At 40.1% G+C, this 23,324-nt stretch overlaps 1 protein-coding gene across 1 annotated transcript in view; it reads left to right on the top strand.

Annotated features, from left to right (window-relative positions):
- Window positions 1–23,324, top strand: part of LOC126199160 (B-cell lymphoma 6 protein-like) — a 538,829-nt gene that overhangs the window by 500,027 nt on the left and 15,478 nt on the right. The window contains exon 6 of the mRNA XM_049935915.1: window positions 17,565–17,951. Coding sequence (XP_049791872.1) covers window positions 17,565–17,951 — 387 coding nt within the window. The remainder of the gene's footprint in view (window positions 1–17,564; window positions 17,952–23,324) is intronic.

Below are 23,324 nucleotides of genomic sequence, written 5' to 3'. Positions count from 1 at the left end.
CTGCTCTCCCGCTCGTATTCTCTAAATTTACGCAAACGGGTTTCGCAAGAACTACTTTGCTATTCTTCCAAGAACTCCTGTTTAAATTCGCTGAGCATTTCTGTTACACTTTCGTGTGGGCTATAACGAAATTTTACCATCCTAACGCCTAACTCTTCAGTTTCTGCTGTTGTGTCTGCTTGGCAAGGACACAAATCATATTAACAACATAGCAGATTGCACTAGCTTCTTGAAAGAGATTTTCTGTACAGATGCGTTGCATTTTCCCAGAAACAATGTTACGTCTTGCATTAGATTCCCTAATACTGGCATTATGTCACTGTCCCATTTTCGTGTCTTAATTTTACCCTTAAATACTTACATTAAGTGACGTGTTCAAGATGTTCATCGCTGGAATTTTAGTCAATATATTTTTCTTTCTCTCGTTATAGTCACTCCATTAAACTTATCCACAATGGAAGAGAGATACTATTCATTGCACAGAGTGGAAATTTCGTCTAAATCTTCCAGCAGTTCGTTACGACGGTACTCTAGCACACAACAGCATCACCACGAACAATGTGTTAGTGCTACTCATAGTGTCTGATAAATCGATTAGGTACACAGGAAACGTTAGAGGTAGGATCACACCTCTTTAGTTGCTTTCGGTTGTATGGAATGTTAGCCGCTCTATTAGACAAGTATTCCTCGTTCAGTAACATATACGAACATACTCTGTATAATCGTATCCTGGTTGTTTGTCCTCAATGTGATACCGTGCCGAACGCTGTTCAGAATTGCAAGAAGACGGGGTATACCGTCTATTATTTACGAGAGGTCGTGTATAAATAAAATAAGCTGCTTTTCACACAAGTAGTTTTTTGTGGACCCGAATCTACGTGTCCTGCACAAACGTCATAGTGTTTACAGGCTCCGCGATCCTGCAGAAGATAGGCACCATCAGTATTCCTATGTAACCCTGTGCATCCGGTCTTTTACCTTTTCCTCGATAAGCGATTTGTCTTCGCTTCCAGACACACGTGTTTATTCGCTGAGATTCATAGCCTCAGAAGATGGGAGCTACAGGAGATTTTCACTGCCATGTATTCGCTGCCACATGAACTGGTATTCAGTTAGAGTTTGATGCCGTGTTCACTTTAAGTACTCCTATTTTTTACAGTGCCAATGGTGCTAATATCGATATCTACTACCTGTCAATGGGCGGCGATCAAGTACCGGTACGGTATTTATCATCATGGCTGATTACATGTTTAACCGATAAATTTAATATTTCGGCTTTCTGTCTGCTGTCTTCATTCTCAGCGCCACTAGCATGTACATCTACATTCACATCTAAATACACTCCTGGAAATGGAAAAAAGAACACATTGACAGTGGTGTGTCAGACCCACCATACTTGCTCCGGACACTGCGAGAGGGCTGTACAAGCAATGATCACACGCACGGCACAGCGGACACACCAGGAACCGCGGTGTTGGCCGTCGAATGGCGCTAGCTGCGCAGCATTTGTGCACCGCCGCCGTTAGTGTCAGCCAGTTTGCCGTGGCATACGGAGCTCCATCGCAGTCTTTAACACTGGTAGCATGCCGCGACAGCGTGGACGTGAACCGTATGTGCAGTTGACGGACTTTGAGCGAGGGCGTATAGTGGGCATGCGGGAGGCCGGGTGGACGTACCGCCGAATTGCTCAACACGTGGGGCGTGAGGTCTCCACAGTACATCGATGTTGTCGCCAGTGGTCGGCGGAAGGTGCACGTGCCCGTCGACCTGGGACCGGACCGCAGCGACGCACGGATGCACGCCAAGACCGTAGGATCCTACGCAGTGCCGTAGGAGACCGCACCGCCACTTCCCAGCAAATTAGGGACACTGTTGCTCCTGGGGTATCGGCGAGGACCATTCGCAACCGTCTCCATGAAGCTGGGCTACGGTCCCGCACACCGTTAGGCCGTCCTCCGCTCACGCCCCAACATCGTGCAGCCCGCCTCCAGTGGTGTCGCGACAGGCGTGAATGGAGGGACGAATGGAGACGTGTCGTCTTCAGCGATGAGAGTCGCTTCTGCCTTGGTGCCAATGATGGTCGTATGCGTGTTTGGCGCCGTGTAGGTGAGCGCCACAATCGGGACTGCATACGACCGAGGCACACAGGGCCAACACCCGGCATCATGGTGTGGGGAGCGATCTCCTACACTGGCCGTACACCACTGGTGATCGTCGAGGGGACACTGAATAGTGCACGGTACATCCAAACCGTCATCGAACCCATCGTTCTACCATTCCTAGACCGGCAAGGGAACTTGCTGTTCCAACAGGACAATGCACGTCCGCATGTATCCCGTGCCACCCAACGTGCTCTAGAAGGTGTAAGTCAACTACCCTGGCCAGCAAGATCTCCGGATCTGTCCCCCATTGAGCATGTTTGGGACTGGATGAAGCGTCGTCTCACGCGGTCTGCACGTCCAGCACGAACGCTGGTCCAACTGAGGCGCCAGGTGGCAAGCCGTTCCACAGGACTACATCCAGCATCTCTACGATCGTCTCCATGGGAGAACAGCAGCCTGCATTGCTGCGAAAGGTGGATATACACTGTACTAGTGCCGACATTGTGCATGCTCTGTTGCCTGTGTCTATGTGCCTGTGTTTCTGTCAGTGTGATCATTTGATGTATCTGACCCCAGGAATGTGTCAATAAAGTTTCCCCTTCCTGGGACAATGAATTCACGGTGTTCTTATTTCAATTTCCAGGAGTGTACATATTACGCCAGTAACGGTACGGTGCGTGGCAGAGGGTACATTGTGCCAGTACTAGTCATTTCCATTCCTGTTCCACTCACAAATAGATCAAGGGAAAAGTGACTGTCTTCCCTGTCTGGCTCCGAACGAGCCCTGATTTCTCTCAGCTAATGTTCACGGTCCTTACGCGAAAAACCCGTTGGCGGCAGCAGGATCATTGTACAATCATCTTCGAACACCGGTTTTCTCTATAGCGTTCCTTGGAAAGAACGTCGCTTTCCCTATAGGTAATCATCTCCGCAATACTTTTGTGTTGATCGAACCTAACGGTAACAAAGCTAGCAGCCCACCGCTGAATTGTTTCGATGTCTTCCTTTAATTTGACCAGGTCGTGGTCTCAAACACTGGATCACAGCCGAGAAAGTGTCGCACTAGAATTACACTTTCCTAAAAGTCTCCCAGTAAATAAGCATCGAGCACTAGCCTCACCCACTAGAATGCTTACATACTAGTCCCATTTCAAATCGCTTTTCGCCGTTACACTTAGATATTAAATCTACCTTACTATGTCTAGTAACACATTACTAACGCTGCATTCGAACTAATACGAGATTGTATTACCTACTCATCTGCACTAACTTACATTTTTCGGCATTTAGAGCTAGCTGCCATTCACCGTACCAGTTAGTAGTTTTGCCTAACGCATCTTGTATCTTCCTAGAGTCACTCAATGTCGGCACTTTTGCGTACGCCAGAGCATCGTTGGCAAACCGCCGCTGATTGCTGTTAACCCTGTCCTTCAGATAATTTATGTACAGAAGAATAATAGTGGTCCTGTCACACTTCCATGGCGAATTCCTGTCGATACCCTTGTCTCTGATGAACACTTGATATCTAGGAGAACGTTCTGGTTCCTATAACTTAAGACGTCTTCGAGCCACTCACATTGCTGGGAACCTATTCTGTACCCTCGTACCTTAGTTAACAATCTGTAGTGGGCACAGTGTCAAATGATTTTCTGAAATCAAGGAGAATGGAATCTCCCTTTTTCTTTACAAGTTCTCAGGAATCGTGTGAGAAAATAACACCTTAAATTTTTGCACGAGCGATGCTTTCTAAAGCCGTGCCAATCTGTAAACAGGAGCTTCTCCGTCTCAAGAAACTTTCCTGTATTCCAAGCGTGAATATGTTCAAGAATTATGAAACGAAGTGGTTTTATGGATATTGATCTGTAATTTTGCGGGTTAGTTCTTTTGAGCTTCTTATGCACTGGAGTCACCCGCGGGTTTCTTCAGTCGCTGGGTAATTTGCGTTGGGTGAGAGATTCGCAGGCTAAGTATGTAGTCATTGCCATAAAATACTCATAGTAAGACCGAAATGGGATTCCATCTGGACCAGGCGACATATTTAGTTTCGATCACTCCAGTTGTTACTCGACACCGGGTGCCTAACAGAATATCCTCCATATGGGAGCCTGTGCAATGGTCAAATGACTGTTTGTTTCTATGATCCTAGTGCGTGAACGATTTCTTAAGGGGCTCCGGAACGCCCTATACTTGCAATGTTAAAATAACGCTTATAAATTACATCTTTCCTCACAAAGTATTTGAGGTAGGAAGTTGAACTTTTTACAGATTATTTATTGAAATATGGGCTACAACTTAACACATGGATTTTACAAAATTTTAGTTCAGTTATTAAAGATGATTTTTTTCAATTGTTATGAAAATTCACAACATTTTTTTGCACTTTTTTATTTATATATTCAAAAATATACATTTTTTTGGAAAAAGGCTGTGTTAAATTATGCAGAAGGTACAGTGTAACATTTACTGAAAGTTTGAAACAAATATGTTTGGAAGATCCTTAGAAAACATGTAATTAGTATGAGAAAATAAAAGTTTTGGGAATCGAGCGACAAAGATTGGATTAACTTTTTAGTGCATTCCAGGTCCATAGGATGGATTATCTTCATCCTCTGCAAACTCCTCCTCCAGCTTCCTCTTGTTCCTCCTCCTGTTTACTCTTGCTTGTATTTCTAGACTCTTTACAGCCCTGTCAGCAGCCCGAAGGCGTTCCTTGTCTAAAGAAAGCATCGCTCGTACCATGTTAGAACCTATCTTCATTCCCATATTTCTAAATACCTTGCACCTTACAATGTTGCCAACATTTCTCCTTTTCTTAAAAGCCTTCAGAGGATTTCTAATAACTTTACTTTTACTCATTATTTTACTTCAACAAAACAGAGACTCAAGAAACAGAATTAATTACGAATATTTTCGAGATAACGACAGAGTAAATAAACATGAAACAATCGACAATCACACCAGCGATATATATTGAACCATCACAGGTTAGCCACAACACATACTGTATCTCACATCACTAAAATGTACCTGATGAACATGGACGATAATAATAACACCATTTGACAGCAGTTTAACAGTGCCACAGTGGGTCACGCCCATGTAGAACACATTTCAAAAAAAATTTAAAAATAGTTGTAGTCTTCGGAATTGAATAAATTATATATCTATTAAAAGGTAATAGTCTGCAGATTCAGAAAACGCAAAAAAGTAAAAATTGAACTTTTCATGATTTTTGAGCCTTTCCGGAGCCCCTTAAACCTGAAACTTAAAACTCCACCCACTTTTGATGATTAACTTCACTCAGGTTATTTCACATCTGGAATCTAATCAAACAAATTCTGTTCTGAAATTCAGACGAAACAGCCACTGGCTTCTACAGTGCACGTACAAGAAATACTCCAATCCGAATTTGGGATTTCGTGGCTGTTCACTTCCGGCTTCAACCAAATTTCTGTTTATAATACATATGCTTTCATCATCATCTAGACTACAGGCATATTCCAAGGATCTTTTGCCTAAGGAGCTAAAGTATATGACGTGTTTTGGTAGTCTCGAAAGTAGCATCCTTTGCAGAAGTCGTAGCCGATTGTACTTGATCTTCCCTTTTGTAGCATACCCCAAGGACTTCTCTTATGCCTTCCTTTCTTGGTGTGTCTAATCTGATGCAGCCTTTCACTCATTCTAGGAATTTCATTTCTGACTCGTGCGTTATACTTTTCCGCTTTTTCGCTTTTTAGTATTCGCCCAAGTTTCACTTACAAACAGCAACGTGCGCGCAGCCATTATCCAATAAAATTTGATTTTTGTGTCTTTCATAACTTTATTTCCCACTGTTCTACTGGTTGATTCACATATCATTTGGTATATCTGCAGTCTTGTTGGCAGTGTCGAGTTCACATTGTTATCTGGACGTTAGTAGCTTTAATAAGCTATATTAACTGTGGGACCTTACCATGGATGCTCCTGCACTTTCAGACATCACATAAAAATTTTCTCTTTCCTAACTGTGATGACTGACATTGTCTGAGAGTAACATGACTGATCTATCTTCGATTTCGGCCGGCAATTCATCACTGATCTGAAGGGTGACGGAGGAGGGGTGGGGTGATGTTCCTCAAAAGCCCCTGCGTGCGCGCCAAATTTACTCTGCTACGCTAGTAGCCGCTGTCTGTGTGCATGTGTGTAATGCACGCCTGACCTATTGAGGTCCGTCCTCCGCCCATTATAGGTGGTCGAGAACTTAGCATTCGATGCCATCGCAGAATCGTCCTCGCTTCTAGTTTCGACCTTACACTCTGCTCCAGACCAGATGACCGCAGTACGCTGAATATGATGTTGTAAGCTTGTTTAGCCTGCACCTACCGTGTGGTGTCTCTTGCCATCACCAAATCAGCTATCCACCAAAGGGAAACGATGATGGCCTCAAGAACCCATGTGGTAGGCGTCATTCGTACAACACGAGCCACGATGTGCAACCGCTTGCACGCACTGCGCTCCATAGACACTGGTGCAGCCTCCTCCACGTCTCAGTTGACATCTCTCAGCAAACGTACTGTGTACACACTGACATTCTTTCCCGACCTGCCTACTATTTCCCTGAGGTGCTCCATTATCCGCCTAGCTTTGGAGTTCCCGGGATTAGCATGATCGCCCTCTGCACTTGTCCATACTGAACGGGAAATTTGGCTACTGGCCCAAACGGAGGTGCATCCCGTGTTTGACTCAGAAGAATTACCAGCACTCGTATCTTTTGTCAAGTAGTAAGGAGCCAGCGGCGTGCCTAGTTCCCATTTTCGCCCTCCGTTCAGACATATGTGAACCCACCCTGTCTACCACACACTCTCGAGAAAAGACAGACCAAACAGACGTTGCGCATTAAAATAGGACGCAACGACCATAGGGTTACCAGGGGACTCGAGCTGCACCTAACGTGTCATAGGCCGTGTCACTGGTGCCCTGATGTCTCTGCAGCTTTGAGCAGTAACCTGTCATGGTAGACAGTACTCTGTCTACCATTACCAATACAGCTTCCACCTGTTTACAAACATTTCAAACTGTTCGTTTGTCCGAAGACAAAAGCACAGCCCCTTTCCGTATCGTACTCAGTAAAAAACTGTATAAGACTTTAAAAATATACAAACAAACCAAACCAATCAGGAGTAACTGAGAAAGAACAAATAAACCACAGAAAGAAATAAAAGTACATGACTGTACCTCTACTGAAATTCGTATGTACACTAAATATACACGAAACTGTTAAACAAACACTAAAATTACTGCTCTAGTGTGTCATTATAAAGGAAGTATGGAAAACCTGCAAGCTCTTGACAACATAAGTAAACAATTGTATCAGCAATCACTTTCCAATAGAGGCTCAGCTCTCACAAAAGATAATGTACAAAATACACAAGCACTAAATGTAAATAAATACTAGTCAATCAAACGAAACCACTGATAATATTCACTTTTTTACAGAAACTCATAAGAAAAGCACACATCTAAAATAAACACTGAGTACTAACACAAACTGTTCCTGTTGCTGTCCGCTACTCTCTCCTGGGTAGCTGGACATACATTTCACAGTCCTGTGTGAAGGGAACTCTACATAATAGTAATTAGTTTCAAATTATAAGTATGACGGGAATAGTAGGTTAACAATAAAAGGTCATCGAAGCAGCACTTTCTAGTTGTTGTCTACTGTGAATTTTAAATTGTGTTTAATTCATCTTATGTATTTCACTAAGAATTTGACCAACTTATAATGATTTCTGGCTCTGCCAGCCCAGATTTTACAGCAACTATATTAACAGTAGCCTGTTGTAATAGCAATATATTTTAAAGAGAAGAAAGTAAGAATTCCTAACGACCTTCAGTTGACAGCTAGAATGTTTCTTTTCTGCTCCAGCAAGTTAAGTGCTATCTGTCAGTTTCGATTCCTTTTTAGTAGCTATTATGGTTTTAGACAATATCTCTCATAGTCTCTTATGTTTTGGGTATTTACTTGCAACACTACTGTGTTTGCTTACATAATTTCTGTTGACAACACTTCCCCACACTGAGAGAAATCTTGAGCATCAATAATGTTTTCTTCGCTTTTCACCAAGTATCTTTCCTTTTTCCCTAATATTACCTCACTTCTGGAATCTTTCCAGATTTAAAAGATTTATTCACAACATCTTTATGTATATTATATACCTCCAGTCGTTTTTCAATCAATTTGATCATGCATGGTTTCCTTTGTCTTCTCAAAAGTGCCAAACGATTTGTTTTAATAGCTTGTTGTTACATCTTCTGTATAAATGCCCAAAATGTTTCACTATCGTATTCCATGTATTTTGTATAATGTTTTCATTATAACCATTTTCCTAAACTTTTGTAATTTACAAATATTTAATTAATTACCAAGCACTTGATTGAACTGAGGTCTTCAGATTTTATTATCGTTTTAAAATATGTAACTTTTGTATTATTACATGGCACCATATAGTTAAAGATTTATGATTTTTATTTATGTTTCTTTAGATTAATCTCTCGATTTTATATAGATTTTTCTAAAACACTTTCTTGGACTATTTCTTAAAATAATTTAACTTCTTTGTATTAAATATTTGTTATTGAAATGTGGTCATTTTAATATCGATAGAAATTATTTTTTCTTTAAGGCATTTTTTTAATTTTATCTCTTTATTATATGTATTAATAGGTTTATTTGTATTTTTCCACTAGCTAGGTTTTCAGAAAGTGCAATAACTTTTCGTTCTACATTCTGAGAACTTTTGCACAGCAGATCTGAAAAGTACTAGAAAGGAACTGTCAGCCTGTATTAGTCCTGTACCACTCTTTAAAGCACTAATATGTGTCTTACGTTCATGGTAATGACTGTGTACTTTGCATTGATTTATAAAATTAGATTGAAAAAGAAATATTTAAATTTGTGAACCTGAAGTTTCTCATATGAAAGAGAAAAATACGTGTGTTTCAATTTTCTTTTTGTATTCTGGTGTTTATAAAGGATTATATGTTTCAAACCGAATATTAGTACTGACCAGAATTTGGCTACCTGGAATTCATCTTTACTTTCATCTACATAGGTTTGTTCTGACATTTAATAAATGGAATCTGTAAACACTTTAATACCAGCATACAGCAGAGATGTTACTCACTAGTTATCATGTTCACAGATTTATTGTGAAGCATTATTTTTCTTTCTTTGTGAAATTTTGCGCTTTTTGCCTGCCTCCAATAATTATTTGTTCATCTTTTATGCCTTTTTGTGACCACAAAAAGTCTAGTTCATATTTTATTTCTCTAGCTTTAAATCATTTTATTCTGATTATTGTTGGTGTGTCTTCCTACAGGTTATTGTAGATATGTAGAAATTTGAATTAACTGCTTTTTCTTGGGCAATTATGAACACTGTAGAATTTCTTGTAAATGTTTTACGATATTCGGCTTTACTTAACCCGATTTCAATTTTATCATTCTTAAAACATAGACATTATCGTTAGCACCCTTTTGATGTGGTTATAAATGTGTCATAGAAATCAGCACTATATATTTTTCCCCTTTTCAGCCAGACATTTTATTATGTATGCTACTAAGATTGCTGCTATTATAGATGCTGTTCCTTTTGTTATTTAAGTTGATTGTATATTTAATTTTTCATTGGATAATTCATTTTAATCTATTCATTCCAACATACTGATAATACTCAACATTCTCAAATATTTTACTCTCTTTTGGGTATGGCAAATATATTTGCTTCTGTGACAGTTTTTGTCAATTGGCTGAATCATGCAAATCTATGTTCACTTTATTAACACATTCTTGAATATCTCCTCCTGTTTGTGATGTTATGCTAAGCTGACACACATAAGCCTTTACTAAATTTAGTGTCATTTGGACACTCTTATACACTTTCTGAAATAGCTTCATTTCGAAAAATATTTTAATCTTATTTGCAAATTAAAGTCAATATAAATACACATATTCCCATATTCATTGTCTTAAGACAAATACTACAGTGTTTCCTTTAAAAACAGTGCAATGAACATCTTTCATTTGATTGTATTGGTTGAACTTGTCCTGCATCTCAACCAATACCAACATCAACAAGAAAAAAAAAACCTTATCTTCCTCTCTCTATTTGGAATAGTATTCTGTATACCAAATTACTATCGACCAGGAAGACATTTCTCTTCATTTCTTCGCAATGGATGTTCTCTTCCAGGCTGATATGATCTTCTCTATGCTTTTCTATAGTTTGATTCAATTGTCAAAGAATATGTCCCATAAAAACTAGAACACTCTATAAACTAGAACACTGTATGAAACTGTATAAAACTAGAACACTGTATAAAAACTAGAACACTGTATATAAAAATAGAACACTGTATATAATGTATCAGAATTCTCTTGTAATGTTTCATCTTTGCCTGTTACCAGACATAGAGTTCTTTGACATCTTTGTCTTATTTTCCGTCTTTCCAAGCTCTAACTAAGGTTGTTAGTACTTGTAAACAAATTATCAAGTAGGAGGAGGATCACTATCAGAGCTGTCACTGATGATGGTATTACCTACAAGGAAGTGTCAACGTTGGGTGATTTGAAGGATATGCAGCAAGATTTGAACAAAATTTATTTAGATTGTTGTGAATGAAAACTCACTTTAAATGAAAATAAGATAATGCCCTAAATAAAGAGAAACAGCGCAATAGTATCTAGTTATGTGTTTGGTACTGATGCTCTGAAGCATAATACGTTGCTTAAACGTAATGTCTGAAACTGAAAATCAATATGAAATTTAATGTACATGTGAAATCTGAAGTAAGAATTGTGAATGGAAGACTTGTATTTGTTGCAAACATTCCCAAAAAAACGCGTGGCATCTGCGAAAAGAAAGTCCATTAATTTTTTTCTAGTTTGATCAGTTTTGGAACAATACTCAGTGTCTTTATCAAGTAGCCATGACAAAAGATGTATACTGTCTTCAGAGAGGTGCTGCTAATTTATTAATAGATCGATATGGCCCTTACAAAAGTCTAACAGACTTATTCCAAGAATTTAAATGGGAATCTTTAGAATAAAACACATTTGATAAATTCGAGGACTCAGTATTTGAGGAAGACCATAAAATACTTACATAGACACTTGTTTTTAAAGAGCTAAGAACGAAAAGATAATAATGTTTAAGTCGCTTATAGCGCCATACCAGTTGTAATTTTACACTTACTCTGGAACAATGAAATATGAAGAGTATGAAGTATCCTTCTCCACACACTAACAGGCGCTATCGGAGAATGTTTGTAGGTATAGAGATGAGCAAATTGTATTTTCATCTTTCACAATTAATGCAAAATACTTATTTATAGTCACATTTAATCTGTCAGATACAGTCATTTCTGATCTCCATTGCCATATTACTCTTCTGATGAAGTCAAGCTGTAACATATTGCAGAGAGTGCAAAATTCACATCTCTCCTGATTAATATACTATTTGAATTATGTGACTATCCAAACATTTTTGTTCCTCATTGTTAAAGAGTCTTCAGTAGCATTTAATATGATGACAGAACACTTATCAGAAACCAATCATTCTTCTTAAGCTACTATTTAATCATGTTCCTGTCACTCTGTCAGCTTTATTTCTTTCTAATTTGTTAATTGTTTAACCCGTCATTATCCTCTAACTAAATCGAAGCATGATTAATAAACACGGTCACTACAATTGCAGAATGCTCTGGCCTCATGTCAGGGCATTATTGGAGTATTTAATATATATTCAGTTCACTTGCACAGTAATGTCCTTATACATCATTGTATAAGAACATCATTCTATCACCTGGAAAATTTCTCCATATAAACGAGAAATGCTTTAAAAATTGTTGTTAAAGGAGATAGTTTGCTAAATTTCGTATTGGACATGTTTACCTTAAAACTGTATGTTAGTCACTGCCTTTTCTAAACACCCACATATTATTTGCCTTAATTTATTCCCCACATCTATGCTTTAAGGATTTTTTCAATGATATTGACACTATCCATAATTTATGTAATAGTACTATACATTTTTCATTTCAGAGATATATCACATAAGAGAACCATATTCTAGATGATAAAATATGTAATTACGTGAATATCAGAAGTTTCATTTGCATTTCACTCACAATACAAACATCATATTAGCACATATTCCTACCATACCACACATGTAGTCTTAGTACAGTCCAACAAATATAATGGGCTCATATACACATAAAAAGCTAAATAAATTGTACACAGTATTATAACTTTGACAGAAACTTTAGGCACGAGTATTATAGATAGCTTTTCCACACAAATTGTAAAGTTATCAAGAAACACTGAAGAGATAAACTAATGAGTTCCTTGAGTCATTACACTGACTGACGTAAAGTACAAGTTTATATTTGTTCAGAATTGTATTTGTTATTTCGCTGTTGAAATGTCAATGCTCATTGTTCTTTTGAATACCGAACATAGACATGTATATTGATGTCTAAGACAATCCCCATTTCCATAATTCCTTCTAAATTCATTTTAATATATGTGACATTTAGTGTAATGTGTATCCCAGGCTCTATTTGGTAGCTCTGCAGATGTACACATTGTAACATAAGATAAACTGGATGTTAATTTACTGATTTTAATATTCCTTTAATTCTGAAATATTGCTGCATATATTATAGAACCTGTGTAAGTAGAATGAGTTTGGTTATTGAATAGTTTCTCTGTTTACATGGAATAGCTAACATTTGTCAGAGGTATCAGTTTGTTGCTTTTGATTTTCCTCAATCAATAACTTTTGTAGCTCGTTAATAGTGTGGCATTATTAGTGCAGTGGTGGAATGCACATTGCATCCTGTCAGTTACCTCACCTCGCTTGTTACACTTCTGATCTGGGAACCCCACATCTGAAACATATATCTGTCACAGTATTTTACTTCAGTCATTAGAAAATTCTAACATGCCTGTAATGATAAATGAACACTCAAATGTGCAATAGTCCATCTGTGTTCTAATTGTACAAAGAGATTTCTATATGATGTCTTTAGAGTTACGTTTTTAAAATATAGTCACTCATATTTGATTTCAGTACATGCATTGTATTTATAGAGGCATACATACAGCACATCATGGCAATGCAAGGTTGAACCTATAATGAGGATTATAATTCAAATTGTACTGTAGAGTGCTGAACACACACAATAGTGCACCTAGGAACACAGGGTTGGATTTGGTTGGAGCCTCAGTCTAGTGACAGATTCTAGAACCACATGAAGAAACGAGTACTAGAGAATGCTATAAGCTGTTTCCGCCATTTCCTGCAGTTGTGATTGTTGTCGGAAGTGATGTGTTTTGTAGCACATTTGTAAATACTTTGCGTTCTACATGTATATTAAGGCTGCTGGAAATGTGTAGTTAATTTCTCAGGCAGAGAATATCCTGGTGAGTGAATTACTAAACATTTTCGTGACTCTTTATATGTAGATATTTAAGCCATATTCACAGATTGTGCACCATCTCGTATCTTGAAACAGAAGAGGTCTTTTCCCAAGGAACATGCGATACATGCAAATAAAGTGAGCTTCTTGTATACCTCAACAATTTTACATGTCTTGAAAACGTGAATTATTTTGAGTTTCCAACAGCTTTTATTTCAAAATCTATTTAGCTTGTAATTGGTTTTTGATAATGTTCTTACTTAATTTGATTTCATGTACTTATTGTTTGGTATTAGAGTGATTGGGTAACAGATGATTTAAATATAACATCCTATGGATTGAAGTGGTTTAAATTCAAATCGAGTAGTTGTTTCTAAGTACATGCCCATGTTTTCACATTTTCATAGACCTTAATTATTCAGAGTAACTTTAGAAATTTGAGAAAAAGTCTGCAGACCTTAAAAAGCGAATGTCGTTATTTAAAAATGGAATATGAAAGTGTATTAGTATATATTCTCTAGCCTTTTTAGGTGTACATAGAATATGAATCTTCGCTTCCTCATTGTGTGTAATATTCGTTGTATATTCTCATTATCTTTCATGTTTTACCTTAATTTCCATTTTCCATGTCATATTTTGTAGCCAAGATTTTCATGAAGTTTCTCCTCCGTGTTTTCTATTTCACTAAATTGTGAACATAATGAAGGATATTCTCAAGCATAAGGACGTTGTTGAAAATGCTGTACTGCCAAAGTTCTGCACTTATGGAAATAATGTTTTTGTCACACAGATTCACAATAAATCGAAAAGCCACATCTATTTTCCTTGCCCTTATTAAGTTAGTTTCTTTGTGCAAAGTATTTGATTGAATTATTTCACCTAGATACTTAAAGTTTTTTTCTCCCATAAGCAGTTTCCATATAAAGTATTTTGGTTTGCCTTCTTCACATCGCTCGTATACTCTGTTTTTATAAAGAGATATATGTAGGCCTGCTTTTGAAGCTGACTCTTGAAGATGATATGTCTGCATTGCTTACCTTCTTACGTTCAGATAAGACTGGAAGGTCATTTCAAAAAGCCAAACAATCAATATTCTGATTATTTGCTCTTCTACCAATTGTGATTTTGTAATTCCCTTTTCTTTATCTTGTTATGCCAGTTTTAACTCAAAAGCGCTGGAAGTTTTACCTAAAAATTAAATCTGGAGCATTGTATTTGTCAGTGTGCTTTTTATGTTCACCACTGATTTTAACCACCTCCAAATTCCTTTAAGGTGTTGAATAATGCTCCCCTGTCATTCGAATCATTTGCTTTTGTAAGCTATGTAAATGTTATACAAATGGTTTTGGTTCTCCTGGTTTTGGTTCTCATTCTTCTATATCTGATTATAAATTTCAGAATAAACCCTGGCAATAACAATGCATTTTTCAAAATACAATATGGGAAGGGTTGTACTCTATGCTCACAGCAAAATTTTTTAATAACAAAAGTTTCAGAAATTTTTTAACAACATACTTTTTAAATAGGTATTGAGGTGTAAGTCGGGTCTAGATTCTGGAATTGCTATTTAACACAATCTTAGCAATACCAACGCATTTTACATAATTTGAAGTACTGATCGGGTGGTACTTTATGATCAGGGGCAAAAAATAAATAGAAACAAATATTTCATTGATTTTCATTGTTACGGTGAGGATTGAAAATTGTTTTACACTTGACAGCCCATTTCTCAACCCTCCTTCGTACTCTCCTAACTGCATATCTTCCCAGTCTGTTTATAATGCTTATAGTGGTCAATTGTTGTGGTCAATTTTATCACCTTTTTTGTGGATCTGGTGAATTAATGCTGTTTACCAATCTTCTGGTACAGCTTCTGTTTCGCAGACCTATTGATAGACTCCATGTTGCTTATTGATTGTTGATTTGCTTTATTAACTGAGATTTCCAGATTGCATTCTTTGACTCAGAGGTGAATTTTAATTTCTTATTATTATGAAATACAATAAATTGATAGTCTACATAAAGACAGGTTTCTATGAATCCACATCACAATATCTGTAACTCTGGATGTGCTACTTGCTTCCATCTTCTTAAGGTGCTGGTGATGTATAAAGGAGAACCAGACCTCACTGACAATCTTTCAGAGCTCGTGGTATGGGCTGAGAAAAGGAAAAAGTGGCTAGTACCATAAGTTCGAAAGTGCATACCTTAACAGGTATGATCACTTTTTTATCTTTGCCACTAGCAGACACATCTGTGCTACTAAAAGTTCTGTGGTTCCCATAATTTTAGAGGTGGCAGTGTGGACAGAAACGAGAAAATAACGTCCGGTAAACATGGGTTCTAAAGTATGCAACTTTAGAACTATTAGCACTTGTTCATCTTCGCTATTGTGAAATACATCTTTGCTATTGAACATGTGCTCACTGTTGCTCCATAAAACCAGCTCTGAAAGTTTGTCGGTATAGTTCTGGTCCACCCTGTACTGATAGATTTTATAAAGACGTCTGTATGAATGTATGTATGTATGTTGCACTCTCTCGCTAAACCACTCTACCGATTTCAGCTAAATTTGGTAAACATATCAGTCACTGACAGGAAAGAACCAGTGTCAGGGTAAGAACCATTACTTATCAAACGTGTGGGGGTCGGGATGGAACGGCGGTGTAGCCCACAATGTGCACATACTCGTGCTTTATTCATCGAATATTTGAGAATGAGAGCTCTTAGTGATTTGTAAGAAACTTTACACATCGTTTCAAACCTATATGAATCGTTTTCTCGCTGCCAACACCCACAAAATGATGAAAGGAAGAAATTTACCACATTTTCGCCGTTATCCAGTAGAACTGCGGCAAGAAGCTTGATATTTTTGTATTGTTAACTGTATTCCCCAAACATTTTCCAGGCGGCACTCACATATACCACTGAGTTTAAAGCAAAATTATATCGTTGCACGACACATATTCGAAGGTATGTGGCTTCATACATGAAGAGAGGCGTAAAAAATTGTTGCATCATGCATGATGTTCTAATGTGTTACTTCTTTGCTACTAAGTGTACGTACAACACATCTCACCCAAAGAAGCCACATGTGCCACCGGCTGTACATCGAAAATTGTCACTGTACGACACATAGTTGGAGAGATAAGACATTATAAGTATTGAGCTACGTGAAACTCCAGCGCAAAAATAGCTAGAGACACAGATAAATCATGTGCAAAATTAAATGTGAAATATGTGACATATATTTCACAAGTGTGTATGTGCGCAAAGTCACGGGTAAAGCGCTCATCCTAAGCCCGTGGAGTGATATCACAATGATCTGGAAAGAAATACTGTGGGAGGAACAGCAGCAGCCTCCTATTGGAGTAGGGGTGATAGCGTGGACAGAGAAGTGGGGAAGAGGGGGAAGAGGAGATGGAGAGAAAGATAGGGGGAAAGAGGAGGTAGGCACAGGTAGGTGGAGATGAACAGAGGGGGAAGGAGGTGATAGACGGGGTAGGAGCAGGTCGACAGAGGGAGGGGGAAGGAACATATGTACTAATAGAAGATTGGTATAATAAATACATGCCCGAACACATTCTCAACTGGTATTAAATAATGTCAATGATGGTCTGACACCCTGATACACGGCAGACATACTCTTTCAGGAGCTTTAATCATAATTTTAGTGTCAGTGTACATAAACCTGATTTTAATTCAATAGAAAATGTCTGGGTCTGTTTGGATCAGCACTCGAAACAAAGGAATCAACATTCGAGAATTTAGTAGCGCTAAAGCTTTCGATGAGATGCACTGTGACACGTGAAGAGACTTATAGACTTTCTTTCCTGTTTGAGGTCATTATCGTGCCAAAAGGCTGTTGTACATGGTAGTAGGGTGACTTTTGGTGGCGGCGACGGCTGATGACAGACATAAGGCAATGTGAGCTTTGTGTAAGTAGTTGGAAGTTGCAGCCCGTAGCAACGCCTTCAGATAGCTCTGGTGTACTTTGCAGGCGCACGCGCGCACGCACACGGGGGAGAAGCCGCACCAGTGCGCCGAGTGCGGGAAGTCGTTCAGCCAGCTGCGCAACTACAAGTACCACGTGTCGGTGCACGCGGGCACGCGGGAGTTCGCTGCGGCTTGCCCCGAGTGCGGCAAGGTGTTCAACGACCGCGGCTACCTCAGCTCGCACATGAAGATCCACCGCAACCGCAAGGAGTACGCCTGCGCCGACTGCGGGCGCCGCTTCAACCAGCGAGTCGCCTACAACATGCACGTGCGCATACACACGGGGGAGCGGCCGCACGCGTGCGCCCTCTGCGACAAGGCCTTCACGCGCAAGATGCTCCTCAAGCAGCACATGCGGACGCACACCGGCGAGAAGCCCTTCACCTGTGAGGTACTACACCTGCCTTTCTCACGGTATTATACTGCTTTCGCTGATTAACAGATATTACTACGGTTTCAAGACAGGCTTATTTCAGTACTTTTTGCTATACGTAATTTTATTGGGATTCAACAAATGTAAAACACTGAAAAGAGTTACGCACTCTAAGGTGGATTTATAAGTATGCAGGGCGAATCAAAAGTCACATCATTCTATGCTACAGACAGGTTCCTTACAGACTAACAGTACTAATGTGTCTCTAACAAAATTGCGGCCAGTGCAACACTCAATGCCTTCCCGCAGCAACGTTTAGCTATATTTCCAGAAGGTTGTCGATACCGTTACTCATAAGCCACTTCTAACCTATCCGCGTGCCTACGGCGTATCGAATCGGTTGTGCGACTGGATTCGTGTCAGGAAGGTCACAGTTCGAAGTAAGGACCGGAAGACACCAAGTGAAACAGAAGCGATGTCTAGCGTTAAGAAAGGAAGTGTTACAGGCGCCCTCTGTTCCGAATCTAAATAAACGATTTAGAAGACAATGTCAGCAGCCCTTTTAAATGGTTTTCAGATGATGCTGTTATTTACCGTCTAGTAAAACCACCAGAAGATAAAAACTAATTTCAAAATGATTTAGATATGCTATCTTTATGGTGCGAAAAGGGGAAGTTGAGTCTAAATAATGAGAAGTGTGAGGTCATCCACAGCAGAACTAAAAGGAATCCTCTGAATTTCGCTTACTCGATTAATCATAAATGTAAAGGCTGTAAATTGCACTAAATACTCAGGTATTACAATCACAAAGAACATAAACTAGAACAATCACATAGATAATATTGTGAGGAATGCGAATCAAAGATACGTTTTACTGGCGGAACGATTGGAAAATGCGAAAGGTCTACTGGACTGCCTCTGCTATGCATGTCCTCCTCTGCTTGAGAACTGCTGTGCAGCATGGCAATTTTAGCAATTAGGATTTACGGAGGACGTCGAAGAAGTTCTAAGAAGGGATCCTCGTTTTACACTATCGTGAAATACGGAGAGAGTGCCACATCTAAGAACCCAACTGGGATGTTAATCATTAAAACAGAGGCGTTTTTCTTTGCACCAGATTCTTTTCACGTAATTACAATTTCCATCTTTCTCCCCTGAATTCAAAAATAGTTTTTTGACGCCCAACTACGCAGGGAGAAATGATCACCGTAATAAATTAAGAGAAACAAGACTTCGTACTGAGGGATCAAGAGTTCGTTTCTCCCGCTCGCTGTTCGAATGCGGAACAGTAGAGGAATAATGTGAAAGTAGTTTGATGAATCCTCTACCAGGCACTTATGTGTGAACTGCTGAATAGTCATGTAGATGTTGATGTACCCTCTTAGAGCAGAGTATAGAATTTTGCATTAAAATACACAGTTTCGAGATTTCTGCTCTGGGTCAACCTGTAATTATTGTTCTTATTTTTACACTACGCGAAATGCTATCTGGCTTCTGAATCATTTTAGAGCAACTACTGAAGTTATTCAACCACGGAAAGTACCTAACACTAACACAGAGAATACAATCCTGTTTATTAAACCACTTTTAAGGAAGTACCATGCTTTCGACTTTTAATCTGATCTCTTGTACACACTACACGACTTTATTCTAGGTAGTTCTCCTGCAAGTGCGCTAATCACGTAGTCATATTATCTAAGTGTATCGTTTCGCTCAAATTCATCTACAACATTCGAAGCCAGTTTCCATTATACCATCCTATCATTAATTCTCTCCGTTAGTGCAAACTCTTATAATGGCCACTTCCATTTCCATTAAATAACTGCATTTGTTTTGTATAAAGCGTGCTACAATTGCTCTATAACGAGTAAGGAAACCATATACCGCACTGCACGGACTACAATTAGAAATAAATATAAATTACAGCTACAGCGGTATCAACCTTTCGGACATCGGTATTCTAACGGAAATCTCTATCCACTGTACTAACTAAGTACCACAGCTACACAGTACAGAATGAAGGCAATTGTCATTCATATGATTACAGTGTTGCCAACTTTCCTTTCGTTGACAAGTATTTTCTATCAAAAATATCCACAGAACGAAATTTTTATACAGACACTTCTGTAAGGTAGGTACACAAGGAATCGCGCCTTGACTTCGGAGTGCGCCAATTTTGGTCCATCCTCTAAATGTATATGTATTTTTCAGGAGCTACATATTTATAGCTTTTTTTGTAATAGCCTCTGTGCAAAATGCTGCTATTATATATGGGGGGAAAGGTTACAGATCTCAAATATGACTTCCTCGTCTAATTTTCGTTCGTTTCCTCAAATCACTTCAGCGAAATCACGAATCATCGCTCGAACAATATCGCTAATACTTTCATCTTCGCCCTTCACAAAGTGAATTGCTTCTCAGATTCTTAAATTTCTCCCACTCTGCTTTCTATCTCGCAAGCTTTAGCAGCAAATCCACACCATCATTGCCCTCTCATTCAATATTTTCATTAAGTGTGAAAACATCTGCCAGTAATTTGTTGTGAGACTAGCAGTGTACGATGGATGGGTCCCGACCTCCACCTGAACTAATACATCAGTTCTAGTCAGCTACACACACAGTTTCCAGTCTGGTACTATTGTACCGTAAACTACACTCCTGGAAATGGAAAAAAGAACACATTGACACCGGTGTGTCAGACCCACCATACTTGCTCCGGACACTGCGAGAGGGCCGTACAAGCAATGATCACACGCACTGCACAGCGGACACACCAGGAACCGCGGTGTTGGCCGTCGAATGGCGCTAGCTGCGCAGCATTTGTGCACTGCCGCCGTCAGAGTCAGCCAGTTTGCCGTGGCATACGGAGCTCCATCGCAGTCTTTAACACTGGTAGCATGCCGCGACAGCGTGGACGTGAACCGTATGTGCAGTTGACGGACTTTGAGCGAGGGCGTATAGTGGGCATGCGGGAGGCCGGGTGGACGTACCGCCGAATTGCTCAACACGTGGGGCGTGAGGTCTCCACAGTACATCGATGTTGTCGCCAGTGGTCGGCGGAAGGTGCACGTGCCCGTCGACCTGGGATCGGACCGCAGCGACGCACGGATGCACGCCAAGACCGTAGGATCCTACGCAGTGCCGTAGGGGACCGCACCGCCACTTCCCAGCAAATTAGGGACACTGTTGCTCCTGGGGTATCGGCGAGGACCATTCGCAACCGTCTCCATGAAGCTGGGCTACGGTCCCGCACACCGTTAGGCCGTCTTCCGCTCACGCCCCAACATCGTGCAGCCCGCCTCGAGTGGTGTCGCGAAAGGCGTGAATGGAGGGACGAATGGAGACGTGTCGTCTTCAGCGATGAGAGTCGCTTCTGCCTTGGTGCCAATGATGGTCGTATGCGTGTTTGGCGCCGTGCAGGTGAGCGCCACAATCAGGACTGCATACGACCGAAGCACACAGGGCCAACACCCGGCATCATGGTGTGGGGAGCGATCTCCTACACTGGCCGTACACCACTGGTGATCGTCGAGGGGACACTGAATAGTGCACGGTACATCCAAACCGTCATCGAACCCATCGTTCTACCATTCCTAGACCGGTAAGGGAACTTGCTGTTCCAACAGGACAATGCACGTCCGCATGTATCCCGTGCCACCCAACGTGCTCTAGAAGGTGTAAGTCAACTACCCTGGCCAGCAAGATCTCCGGATCTGTCCCCCATTGAGAATGTTTGGGACTGGATGAAGCGTCGGCTCACGCGGTCTGCACGTCCAGCACGAACGCTGGTCCAACTGAGGCGCCAGGTGGAAATGGCATGGCAAGCCGTTCAACAGGACTACATCCAGCATCTCTACGATCGTCTCCATGGGAGAATAGCAGCCTGCATTGCTGCGAAAGGTGGATATACACTGTACTAGTGCCGACATTGTGCATGCTCTGTTGCCTGTGTCTATGTGCCTGTGGTTCTGTCAGTGTGATCATGTGAGGTATCTGACCCCAGGAATGTGTCAATAAAGTTTCCCCTTCCTGGGACAATGAATTCACGGTGTTCTTATTTCAATTTCCAGGAGTGTATTACCATGTAGAAAGAATACATACCACTGGTTTGACTCAGTTTTGTGATGTATTTGAAGAGGCGTAAGCTTTGGAAATGAGCCTTCTACAGAACAAAAAATTAAACGAGTATTGGTTCCTTCATATTCCAAAAGCTGTTTGTCGTAATAACTTACAACTAAATTTGATATTTTGGCGCATTTTTCATTAATTTTGTTTTATATCAGATCTTCAGGCTTGGACAGCTTAAATTTTGATGTTCTCATCACCGTTTTACAGTCTACGAAATCATTGGGTGTTAACTATCAACATACACGTTTGAAACTGATATCTGAGCAAGACACTGCTGCAGTATGGGGGCCTGTAGCAACTAACGAGGTAACAGACAAAATACCAGTGCTGTCATTTCTGAAAAACAAGGGACAAATAATCTCTTTGTTTCCATTAGACTTCTACCTTTACTTCCTAAATGTCTCTCGAATTACTTCAAGTCTTATGAGTCTTCGTTGAGAAAGGGCACGAAGTAATTAAAGATCTTTCCATAGCACAAATATCTCCTTACCGTATGATTCAGTACTGGCATTTACCCATTTCGTACTGTGTTGATGCTAAATATACCTGTTTAGCTACGGCATTTAAATACTTGAACTTACTTCGAACATCCACGTAGAAAACTGCTGGTAAACATGGCGACTTCATTGCACCAGTGCAGTATTTTATTTGGAATTTTATGTGCGTGCAGGTACGAATCCTGCCTCGGGCATGGATGTGTGTGATGTCCTTAGGTTAGTTAGGTTTAAGTAGTTCTAAGTTCTAGGGGACTGATGACCTCAGAAGTTGAGTCCCATAGTGCTCAGAGCCATTTGAACCGGTAACCTCTCCACTACGTCATAAAGTTTGACACAGAGTCTTTAAACTCTCATTCCCGCCATGCCCAAGAAATAAGAATGTTTGTGAGTACCTTGTATGTGATGTGCTGCATTGTGGGCGTTATACTGTGCGGGGTACTCTGTGTAGTCTGCCCTCGTCTTATCAAGTTGACGAAATCGCGGCACACATGCAGACGGTGCAGGTGGTGGCGCATCCACTGGGTCCAGCGGCTTGTGTGAAGTAATCTGCGCCGCCAAGAAGCGATTTATCACTTACGGCCGCTGTGCCATTTGCTGACTCTGAAACTGAATAAACTGAGATAGATGACTTGCAGACGGCGCAGCAAGCAATTGCGGCGCAATGGCCATTATCAAATTAGTAATGCACAGAAACAAACAATGAAAAGTAAGAATGGCACAGAGAGGAAAAGGAAGGAGGAGCAAAAGTTACAACCTTGAAACCTAG

Source organism: Schistocerca nitens, chromosome 8 (assembly GCF_023898315.1).
Source record: "Schistocerca nitens isolate TAMUIC-IGC-003100 chromosome 8, iqSchNite1.1, whole genome shotgun sequence".
Classification (NCBI taxonomy): Eukaryota; Metazoa; Arthropoda; class Insecta; order Orthoptera; family Acrididae; genus Schistocerca; species Schistocerca nitens.
The sequence above is the reverse complement of the archived record's forward strand: the minus strand, read 5'-3'. Positions and strand labels throughout refer to the sequence as shown.